The sequence below is a fragment of the Arachis ipaensis genome, chromosome B10 (genome assembly GCF_000816755.2).
Source record: "Arachis ipaensis cultivar K30076 chromosome B10, Araip1.1, whole genome shotgun sequence".
Classification (NCBI taxonomy): Eukaryota; Viridiplantae; Streptophyta; class Magnoliopsida; order Fabales; family Fabaceae; genus Arachis; species Arachis ipaensis.
The window spans coordinates 9,805,081-9,817,107 of NC_029794.2; the positions used below are offsets into that span (position 1 = coordinate 9,805,081).

A 12,027-nucleotide genomic window follows, 5' to 3' on the forward strand; every position below is an offset into this window, starting at 1 on the left:
AAATGATCTGATAATTTTCTACTATTATTTTGATACGAAGATATTTTCATGAAAATAGTCCATATATACTATAGGTAATTTGAAACCAATTTTAGCTTAGTTTGATACTTAGAGGCAAGCCTAATAGAAGAAGCTCCACTTCTGGTATACTCAAACCTCATTTACAATTAGTAATAGTGGCAGAGTTAACTAATGAAATTGAGGGGAGAAAAAAAAGCTTAAAATAATCAACCGAAGATAGGATTATAGGATATATCCACCCAAAAGTTAAATTGAAACAAATTTTACTTATAAAGTCAGGAATTTGAATACTAAGAAACTCTCTTAAAAAAGAATTGTACTAGTTACCACTCTGAATCACAGGAACTTAGAGTGCCTAACTTTTGATCATTAGAAAAACTAACCATATACCCATCTCAAATGTCACACTACTCCATGTCACAAAGCAAAATACAGAGAAAAATGATGGTATTAATCTACACTGAAGAAATCAAGAAATGCTAAAATAGAACCACCTAATGTCAAGAACATCAATTTTACAGATAATTCTGGGGATGGGGGAACCTATGGTTGCAGAAATTTCCAGAAGAAGAAGGAGCATGGACTTTGCATCCCTATATTGGTGAGTCATCAAAGATTGAATGTAATGGATGGAGGAGAACCCTGAATCACTTGAAACGAACTACAATGCATGAAATGTCATCTTTACTGTCTCTGTTCAATGCCTCCGCAGCTAGCTGTTTCGCTGCCTTTTGAGGATCTTTGATCTTTTTCGCAATATCCACTGCTTCTTGGTTTGCCATTACCTGCAAGAACAAATGAGAAATTCGAGTTCAAAATTAAATGTTTTAAGGAAAATACTCGCCATAAAGAAGAGATTGATGGATAACCTTCCAAAGACCATCACTAGCCAGAATCAAAAGCTCAGTATCTTGTTCAATGTCACAATGTTGTACATCAGGATCAGATCGCAAGTGCGATTTGAGGTTTCTGTCTCCGAATGCCCGAGAAACTGCAAGCTGCCCGTTCACTCTTGCAACATCTCCTGATATATAACATCCACATGCAAAGAAATGATTACAGAATACACAATTTATTTTTGGTAAACTTTAGATTTCTGAGGATATTGGCCACATATGCATGTAAGGCATTCTGATTCCAACACATTTTGGATTAACATGGGGATGACAGAAAATACTCTTTACTACTCTTTAAATCTGAACAGAATGGATGGTCTTTCAATTTTTTGTATTTGGTTGAACCTATCCTTCACTTTTCTAATAAATGTGCAGATTGTATTTGTAAGTCATGCATGTATCGAAAATCAGTCAAGCAGAGGTGGTAATTTGATTTTCAAGATTTATGGATCACAAAGAGACACAATTGGTTTCAATAGATACATCCATGAATCTTTGATCAACAGAGGAAGGTTAACTCTCATTTTTGCATAGTTCAGCCTGATCTTAGCAAATTACTTTTACTTCTTATAAACAAATTATGATGTTGATCCTCTTTGAAAATGCAAATGAGGCTCATGATGCATATATAATCTTCTCAAGCATAACACATTCTTGAGGTTTCAATTTAGCATGTAAAAATGTAGGCAATATCAAATAGGCAAGGCTCATTAAGGTTTGCTTAAGAACCTGGCATGTTTGAGACAAATCCGCCTTTGTTCTCGATTATGCCCCTTTCGGTATTGGGCTCATGATCTACCGTCATCTGTATGGCCTGCCCTCCCCGTGACAGAACTGCTCGTGAATCTCCAACATTCGCTATCCACAATTGCTGATTATTTATGAGAATTGCAGTCACTGCAGTTGATCCGCCCCGTCCCAGATCAGGATTGTGAGAAAGAATGGCCTGATCCGTTGTCTCGTAGGCCTTAATGATGGAACTGCTTGGATCATTCCAGAAGTCTGCCTGTAACAATCAATCATAGCTTAAAGAAATAGTCTTCACGAAATATGCAACATATACCAGAAAAGAAGGGAGAACTTTTCTCTGAACATCCCAATGTTCAGTTCTAGAAATTGGTTGAACAACTTACTTCCTTCAAGATATTAGAAAGCAGATGCTTTTGTAGATATGCTGGAACAGTGTCTCCCAAGTGTCCGTCATAGATAGCGAAAAGTCCTAGCTCTTGCCCTCTCGACTGGACAAATTTCGCCACGTGATAGTCCTCCATTGGGTGATTCGCTTTCCCTTTAACTAGACTGAAGCCATACTTGACTGCATACTGAGAGCTCCTACCCTTGCCGGAGCTACATGAAGAACGACCTCCAACCACCTAAACATAAAGAGGTTTGAAAGATAATCACAAAATTAGAACAAGAAAAAAGGCACAAAACCAAAAATGATCAAATGTTTCACAGTTTAACACAGCATAAAAAAAAGTTGTTAGTACTCCACTTTTAAGTCCTACATTGTTCAAGTATGCAGCTAACATGTCAAGTCCTATAAAATCCACCCTCCAAAAATATTGTCCTTTATGCGAGAGCAATCCGTTAAGCCGGACACAACCTAAGATATGGCGAAGATAGTCGATATAGTCGGTACTAGGACAGCTCTTGGCTCCTTTCCCTCCTTGAGAAACTCAAAATCAATCTAGTTACAAAGACTCAGAACCTGATATAGTGATATCCTAATAAACTGCCTGCAATGAAACATCACTGGCATTCTCCAAAATATTGAGTGCATTTCAATAGGCTTTTAAAAATTTTAGTACTTTATAGACAAAACACAAAGGCAGCTTTCGATCTACTTCTCAAAGAAGCAAAAAACAGATTATCAAACGCTCCACCTAACTATAATTATAAAATTTGGGACAGTTCTAAGGCCTCATTCACTGCACCACCAGAACTTAATCCCCACCTAACTATACCATAGCTCTTCAAAGGAAAACACAGACAAAAATATGAAGACACATTTGGAGAACAGAGATAAAAATATGCAAAATGTCTCTGTTGTTATGCAAAATTTGCCGAATTTTCTCTCTACAAAAAAAAAAGGATATAGAAAGAAAGAAGGAAGACACACAATTTTTTCGTCTTCTCTATTCCTTCTATACCCTTTACCAAACACAGCCTAAGGAATTGAATATGCATGATCATTTCAAAGAGAAGAGAATATATTTATAAAAAAAATAACAACAATAAGGAAAGCAGGAATTCTCACCTGAGAGACAGAATTGAAGCAACAGAGATTATCCATGTAATTCAGCTGCCTCACCTCACCTTCGGTTAGTTTTCAACATCTACCTCTTCTACTAATCTTTAAAACAGAAAAATTCCATGAAAACTTGACGTCAGGGAAAATAAATTAATAAATTAAACAAATTTTATAAAATCCCCAAGCGCAGTTAATTATCACCAGAAATTGCCGATCACCCAAGCAAGCAATTCTAAAAACCCAAAAATAAACCTCCTAGAGACCAAAATATTAAAAAAATAAAAAAATAAAAATGGAAAAACTTTTGAACACCCCAGATGAAGAAGTGGGAGAGAAATTCACTAACCAATCCAAAGAACTGAGCTTTGGCACTAGGGAATGAGATGGAGGATCTATATAGGAAGTGGGTGGTCACGGATTATGCCGTCCACTTAAGGAGAAGAAGAGAAAGAGACAGAGCAATAACACAGAACAGAACAGAACACAAAGAAGCTTATACCAAAAGAGCCCCTCTTAATAGAGAGAGCGCTTATTATTAATGGGAGAGAATAGAATTGAATAGAATAAGGTGATGGGGTGTGTTGTATATTGTAACCGTTCTGGTTTTAGGGAGAAAGTCTAATGTGCAATGACTGCAAAAGAATAAAAAGAAAAAGAAAAAAGAAAACTCTTGTTATAAAAGGAAGAGCTTGCCCTTATTGACTTTGCAGTTTTTTTGTTTTTATTGCTGCTGACACAATTTGGCTTTCATTATTACAGCTGTTTTTGAGGTTTCATAGTTCGCATAAACACTCAAAATCTCTGCCATTTTCTTTGGGTCACTCACCCTTCTCAGGGTGGGGGGGCTGCCTTGGGAGACCTCAAAAAGTCAGCAAATTTTTCTAACTATAATTCTCTTCACTTCCTCCAAGAGCTCTTGTCCCAAAAGGATAGGGGAAAATAATTCATTTACAATACCCTCTAATTGTTTTTAAAAACCTTGCTTATTCAAAGTAACTAATAAAAAATTCTCCTTTCTGTACGTTACTGTATGGTTTTTTCTTTCAAAAAATTTAGGTGTTCACTAATAATTAGTCGCTAAATTATAAATAATATATTTTTAATATATATTTTACACAAAATAATTAATTTAATTATTATTTTTTAAGATACACGTAACATAATTATTATTTTACAGCAGTATTTGAATAATAAAGATAAAGGGAACAAAGGACTTTGAAAAAATTTTAATTCCAATCTTAAAAAAATGTTGGGATTTCTTTGTTAACTATATTAAGTCTTTAGACTGCTTTTGAAACTATTTATATATTTTGTCAAAAAAAAGTTTATTTAGTATTATAATTAATATCTCTCTATTAGATTATGTATTTTATTGGGTTTGTAGGAGTGATAATTAATTAATTATTAATTAAGAAAGGAAAAAAGGATCAAAATTAAATAAGTCAACCCTGCAGGTTAGAATTTTCAGACAGGACATTAACTCTCTTGTCATTTCTGGGGATAGAATCATGCAATCTGCAATTGACGACAAAAGAGTGTCATGGATTAATCTTTTATGTATTATTTTTTTTCAAACAAGAATTAAATGCCATATAGGAGAGTTAAGAATACAGAAAGTTTGCAACTTTGAGGGGAAGGAATCTTGTGGGGCTTAATCTATAGGTGCAGTTAAATTGTTAGCGGTACTATGCTGACAATTTTATCAGAAAGTCAGATACTAGTACCCTGTTCCTCTCTCACTCTAAAATATTTTGTTGTTTTTTGTTCTGAATTTCTACCACAGGTCCACCCCATAAACACAAAGTGCACGTTGCAGTAAAAAGCTGAGTGGTCAAATTACAATATCAAACCTATTTGATAGTCATCACCACTGTGGCCCAGCACCACTAACCCTAGGTCCCCCCACAACCACAAACCCTAAACCCAATTTTATGCAAATTTATTCACCTTAAACTTCCTTCCTAGTTTTAGCGAAATAATATTTTTGCTCCACTTCGGAAAATTTTGACCAAGTTTTTATATTAGTTCTCAAAAATATAATATAACCCTTCTTCTTTATCCAAGTTTAGAATCAATTATGTAATATTCGACTAAACTTTTATATTAGTTATCGAAGATGTAATATAACCATTTTTCTTTATCCGGGTTTAAAACCAATTATATAATATAGACAGAGTTATTCACCTTAAAATTAAAACCAAAATTATTTATCCTTAATGCTCTCATTTTATTGGTTTTATTTTCTTCTGTGCTTGTAAGAGATGTTGAAAAAGATCCAGTAAAAGACGTAACCTTTTATATTTATCTATTCACAAAGATTACTTGTATTCTACTTAATATTGTAGTGGTTAAATTGATTATTATTAAGATTTTATCACCTATTCGTATGTAAATGAATATATGAATTTGTAGGAAACATGATATAAAAATCCAAAGCTCAGACACAAAAGGTATTCAACCAATGAATATAAAATTCCATCTTTACAATATATGTGCATCAATCTAAATAAAAAAGGCACCGACCAGCACGTTGCACCGAATATTAGTTTTAGAAAGATATTGGACATCTCAATACGCCCATACACTTTTTTTCCCTGAAACCATGCAGTATTATATATACATTTGAAGATTGATAGACCAATGTTAATAAAAAAGAAACGTAATGAACACAACTAAGTTCAACAGAGAGCAGCCAAAGCACAAAAATATGGTGCATGTGTGCAACAATATAATGCAAACACGGATGGGTCAACTCCCCATGCATGATGCATGTATCTATCTATATATGTATCTGTACAGTGATCGGTGGAAGGAGCTATCAGAAAGCAAAGTCAAATCCATTGATAATTACAGAAGAGAGAAAGATGAAGATAATGAAGAAATTCTAATTCCATTGTTTATGTTGGCAATTTGGAATCATCATCACAGCCGACATGCCACGCGTAAATACAGTCAACTACGTGTGCAAGGTGGGGTTCTGCCACGTGTCCTCTGTGAAGAAGAGAAACCATATAACACAACATAATATAATATAAAAATAAATCATAATTAGCATTTAGCACACGGTTATAATTCCTCTCAACACAGTACACTTTGTGTACAAATTCCATTTTATACATCGGCAAGCTAACACCACTTTATGTTATAAACCTGAACTAATTTATAATAGGAAACATTCTGATCCTGTCATATAAATAAAACCATAAAAGAAAAACAAACCATGTCTTATTAGATTACAACCAAAATGCATGCTAGCTATGATTATCTATTTATATTCAGCATTGAAATCAAGTCATTTCTGATCAGGAATATATACACCAAGACGATGTTAGGACAACCCCAATGCCAAATAAAGCCAACTGGCCATGTATTTACAGTGGGGATGAAAGGAGGAGCAGCAGCCACCACGGCAGAGAATCAATCAATCAATCAAATGCTATGGGAATAAAATTGTCATCATCTAAGAGCATATCAATATCAATCAAATTCTCCACACCATCAACTGTCTCTTCAGAATTTACTAAATCCATATTACATGCCTGCAAGATATGACATGAGCACATTATTGATCATTCATTCATTATGCCAATAGCCTCCCGAAATTAGTAATAGAATAAATTATTTTCCTGTACTCATCACTCTACTCACCATAAAATTGACTCAATTTGATCAAGAGTTCTATTGTGATAAGGTGATGAGTACATAGACTAAAAACAAGGTGACTACTCACATGAACTCTTTTCTATGTAAAAATGATAATTAAAAACTGTTAGATGACAATTTAATCAAACTTTCTCAACTATCATCTTTACAGGATGACAATTTCATGAGAATAGTCACCTAAAAACAAAGTCGCACAAATATTTCTTTATCAATAAATTTAGACGTCGCATGTACATGACAGCAGAACATTATACGTACCTTGGTTTGACGGAAGTCGTCAACAACATTTAGCAGGCGCCGGTATTGAGCACGTGCCTCTGGATATTGAACCATGGACTTGACCCTTGAAAGGGCCTTTTGGAACTTCTCCTCACTTTGTTTTCTTCCTTCCTTGAGGAAATCATAATCATCTTCTTTCGGCGGATCACTCTGTTGAATGGGGGCCTTATTAAGGGCATCGGGTTTGAATCCGCGCAAGCCACTGCCCTTGCGTCTCCACCGTAATATCACTTTCTCAAGGATTCCCACAGACCAGATTATGCTTTTTAGACTCTTCCTAACCTGGTGACCTCTTACATGGGCCTTCACACAAAAGAATAATTCAAATCTCACTATTAGTACTACCAGGCGCTGCAAGGATGAATTTCCCAAGTAGCAGAATGATTCAATGATCTAACAATTACCCAATCACTCCTTTTTTAATTAAAAAAATAAAGGAGAAGGTAACAAATGGCGCAGACATCAATGTTTCAACTAACCTCAATGAAGGTCTGTGTAATTTACCCTAATAAATGAAAAACTAAAGTAAAGAGAGCGGATGAATGAACCTGGATTTTAACAATTCTTTGACGAATGATCAAGAATTCTTTTCTCTTCTTCCAACCACGAAACTTCTTCTGTATCTGTGTTGCAGCAGCATTGGCTAAACGATCTCCTTGTCCAGATTTGCTTGTACCTGATGTATACGATCTGCAGCTTGTGTAGCATTACGAACAGCAGTAAGGGAATCCTTAAGGCAGGGATCATCTGGCATATCATCCCCATATAACACAGGGGTAGCAGTTCGTTCTGAAACTGTCTGCACTACTTTTGTTACTGAAATCTCTTGCCTGCCACCTTTATATTGATCATCCATTGTGAGGGATTCAAGATGACTAGTTAATAAAGATTCACCAAGGAAACCGGAGATTCCTTTGTGCCCATTGGTAGAGGCTAGCTCTGAAGCTGTTCTTCCGGTTGGAAATGCTGGAGATGGATCTGTCAATGCTCCAGAATTTGCACCCATGGTGACAAGGACAACCACCGTCCGCTCTCTGAAAAAAGGACACAGGATAACATTGGGAACCAATAGAGTTATGAAGAATAACAGCATTTGGGTGAAAATAATATATAATGCTTAAAGCTGAACACATTATGGAGAGGCTTATATTATCTCCCTTACACACACCAAAAGCTATGGTTATAGAGGCAACTCCAAGTGAGTTGATTTAACATGCATAAGGAAAAACGTTTCATAGTCTTAACCAAAATAATTCAAATATTTACAAGAATTTAGGTCATGTAAAATGCTGCAACTTAAACCTTTGCAGGACATAATTTTTTAAACAAATCCTAATTTGAACAGGTCAGAAGCATTTTTTTCCCCTAAAAAAAGGATCAGAGTACAATCGAAAGCAGGAAGCCTCAATCAGATCAGTAGAAAAAACTTATTCTCAATCAACTCAGCACAACAAAGAGAAATAAAATATCTCAAGGACCATTACCTGCCACAGGATGCAGCCCAATGTAGGGCTGTCCATCCATTCACATCACGGAAATTGATACCACCTCCAGCAGTTAAAATTGGTTGTATAGCCCAATCATACCCAAGAGCAGCTGCTAAATGTAAAACACCCTGTCCATCCTTATCTAACACATTAGGACCTTTATCACTTTCAGTTACTTTGTGCAGAAGCCATGAGTACAGCTTCTCTTTAATCTGCCTGTGAAACAGATGCGCCTTCACCTTCTGTGAGGATGTATCAGATTCTAGATGTTGCTCTTCCTTACTCGAGAATTCCTCTTCCTCTCTTAAGAAAATAAGCTTTAAAATTACATCTCTTTTCTCCATATCATTCTCAAAGGTTTGTTTAGATGGGCACACTGGTTTTGAGGACAGAAACTCTTCCAATCGCAAATGCAGCAGCCTTTCAGTTGAATCATTATAAAAATCTGCAAATTCTACATTTCCAGAAAAGCCTTCTCTATAGTCGAATTCACGCACTTCACTGCAAGCTAATCTATTCGAACATGTTACATAGAAAGGAACCCGTCCAACCTTATGAGGTGGAGCCTGGCAACACAGAATTCCATTAGTTAAAACCTCAGCAGGGACCTCCACTTCCCCAAACATACAGGACCAGTTAGAGGTTGACACCTCCGGTTGATACTTCAAAAAAGCTCCAACAATTACCACCTGCATGGTTTAAAATAGGATATAAAATGTCTGTCAAATGAAATCTGGTTCTTTCTCATTTCATGTTACAAACAACGGTCATACAAGACATACTAAAGGGGAAAGGGGTCTGTTAGAATGCACACTGAAATACTAGGAAATGGTTGCTGATAATTTTTTTTTTAAAAAATGCATAGGAATCTGTCACCAATGTTGTTATTTTCTCTTTATTTTATTGTCATATGTTGATTTATTTCTTTATTATTCAAAGTGCTATCCATGAGACGAGTACCTCAGTTTCCACTTCAGCATAAGCCCATTTGGGGGAAAATTCATTTATGCTAAACAGCTGATCCTGAGAAAGGGACGGGCTCAATGAGGAATCATCTATCACATGCCCAGATTCATCTGTACCCCATGAAATACCAGCTGAAGACTGCATATTCAAATCATCCACCTCTCCAAGGGTTTTAGTAATCCACCTAGAGAAGCTATCAACCTTTTTCAGGCTCTCGTCTCCATCCAATAATGTGCGCTTTGCTGTGAAAGCATGGTGGAGACTTTCTTCACCAAGAACTTTATTCAGAGAATTGGATTGAAGTGCATACTGAGATTGTCCATCTGCATGCCGTTCTGGATAGTGTTGTTGCACATGCTGCTCTTTCGGCTCACCATGAAAGTTAAACAGGTGAGGATCAATTTCAGAACTTGCATTAAGAGTTTCATTCCCAACTAAACCAGATATATAATCAGATCCAAATTCCAAACTCAATGATTGGGTTAAGTTTGGCAAGCGTCCTGAACTTTCTTCAAAAGGAATCTGGATCGAGTAAAATAACAAAAGGTAAGTAGTTACATATCTTTGCCAAATCTCATAAATTGGTTTGAAACTTTAATATAATAGACACTTGAACTCAACTGACCACATGTTAATAAAACAAGGTTACTTTAATATAATACCCATCCTAGCAGAAGGTTGTATACAGTTACATCTTGAGAAGGGTCGACTTTAGAGGGAGAAGAAAGAGAGGACATGGTGTATTTTAGCCTTTTATCAGCTTCAAACACAATTCAATACCATTTAGTGCAGCACATGTAACTCCACATCAAACAGTTAAAAACACAACGCATTTCATCATATTCATTACTAAGTTGAATTAAAATTAACGCAGACTGCAGTTCAAGTACCAATGCCACCAGACTGAGTCTCTCACTCATAGATCATGAGTTTCTCATATGAAAAAATAAGTCTTAGATACTACTGGCTAATATAGCAAGCAGTAACAAAAAGTACCTGCCAATTTGATTGGATAGATTGCGAGCTCCCTGCCTCCTCAGTGAGGCTACTTTTGCTCCCTAAGAGGTCACCAAAGTCATTACGTTCTTGTTCTACAGTGTTTCCTATCAAACTCGATGGTATGGAAGAAAATGGTACAAACGAAGGATCACTCTGCAATTCTGCATTGCATTGCTTCAACACAGTGTCCCAGGATGCCATGCTATGTGCTTTCTGACCATCAATATAAGTAGTATCACTTCCTCCAAATCTTTCCGCCGGAACAACTGGGATATAATCTCCAGAAATTGAAGACTGTCCTCGATCACCTGAAAATATATAGAAATTAACATAAAGTCAAAATCTCAGAAAAGCTTGAGTTGAGAGTTCCTAACAGGGGGGAAAAAAGGAAAAAGGGTAACAACTAAAATAAAAGAGGTACAAGGGATGTATAACAAAATGTTCGAACCAGTATCAACTTTGTCTGTCGGGTGACCATTCCGCATATGTTGTGACTCATTTAGTGTGTGTAATCTGGAGCTTGCTTGGTGAATCTCCTCTGGGGGGAAAAACATCATCAAACCATTTAACAGAGACTATATGGGCTAAAGTACATAATCTTATGCAAACATATGGATTTAATAGTAAACCATAATATTTAATTTTGAAGACTTAGCACAGTAATTTAGCCATAGTTACCAGAATCAGCATCTTCACGTAAAGATGCCAAACTGCTAGCTGGACTCATGGAATCTGTACTCAGTGAAGGCAAGTTGCTATAATTTGTTGGTAAGCCAGATGATGGAGAAGGGGTCCTTTGGGAGTCAGACGAAACATCATAACTATCTATATTTCCTCCAGTATTTGTCTTGTTACCCTGAGAAATAAGGAACCCAAAAAACACATCGATATAATTTGCCAAACGTGCAAATAAATAAATAACCAGAACTACAAAGCAAGGACCCTTCTATACCGAACAGCTTAAAATGCTTTGTATATGTTTCAAGAATAATATGACAGCTATAATTTCAGAGTAAAGAAAAATTCAATCTCGATTTACTTAATTTAACAACACTAGAAACAGCACTAGCTACTCATAATAATATTAAGGGGAAAAAAAATTCAGTCAAAATGTCCTCATTCATAGTTTATGAGAGCTCAGCTATTTGTACGAATTGCAGCTATACCCTTCTTTCTCCCTTCAAGCATTTAATTATATAATTATATTATGTAACATAAAAATTAAAAATGTTATCTAGATAAGTTTTCAGCCAAGTCAAAGACCCAGCATTCCAGCAATAGGTCATCAACATACAGTGCAAAAGCTGAAAATAAAATAGAAATAAGGTTGATAATACACGCAATAACTGACACATAAAAAGGAAAAGTAACAGCAGAAAATGGAGGGGGGAGGGAGGGGAGTGAGGAAGTACCTTAACTTCCAAATAATGTACAAATACTATGTGCGTCATATCCCTGAGTA

The 12,027-nt window shown here is 35.9% G+C and overlaps 2 protein-coding genes across 5 annotated transcripts in view; both read right to left on the reverse strand.

Annotated features, from left to right (window-relative positions):
* LOC107623643 (probable protein phosphatase 2C 10) lies at window positions 254–4,039 on the reverse strand. 4 transcript variants are annotated; one of them, XM_016325983.2, is made up of 6 exons: window positions 3,518–4,028; window positions 3,178–3,273; window positions 2,051–2,290; window positions 1,647–1,923; window positions 891–1,045; window positions 254–806 (listed from the first exon to the last, which is right to left on the reverse strand). In XM_016325983.2, exons 2-6 carry the CDS (start codon window positions 3,211–3,213, stop codon window positions 669–671), a joined length of 846 nt encoding a protein of 281 aa, XP_016181469.1. In that variant the 5' UTR covers window positions 3,214–3,273; window positions 3,518–4,028; the 3' UTR covers window positions 254–668. The 4 variants fall into 4 exon arrangements, with proteins under 4 accessions (XP_016181469.1, XP_016181470.1, XP_020968736.1 ...); XM_016325984.2 differs by having other exon boundaries at window positions 3,178–3,272; window positions 3,515–4,028; XM_021113077.1 differs by lacking the exon at window positions 891–1,045 and having other exon boundaries at window positions 3,518–4,039.
* LOC107622566 (calmodulin-binding transcription activator 2) overlaps window positions 6,038–12,027 on the reverse strand; it is an 8,457-nt gene continuing 2,467 nt past the window's right edge. Inside the window, 10 exon segments of the mRNA XM_016324510.2 lie at window positions 6,038–6,710; window positions 7,093–7,416; window positions 7,662–7,786; window positions 7,789–8,147; window positions 8,598–9,289; window positions 9,561–10,088; window positions 10,563–10,873; window positions 11,014–11,103; window positions 11,244–11,421; window positions 11,978–12,020. Of these exon segments, the coding sequence (XP_016179996.2) occupies window positions 6,597–6,710; window positions 7,093–7,416; window positions 7,662–7,786; window positions 7,789–8,147; window positions 8,598–9,289; window positions 9,561–10,088; window positions 10,563–10,873; window positions 11,014–11,103; window positions 11,244–11,421; window positions 11,978–12,020 (2,764 nt within the window). The 3' untranslated portion in view covers window positions 6,038–6,596.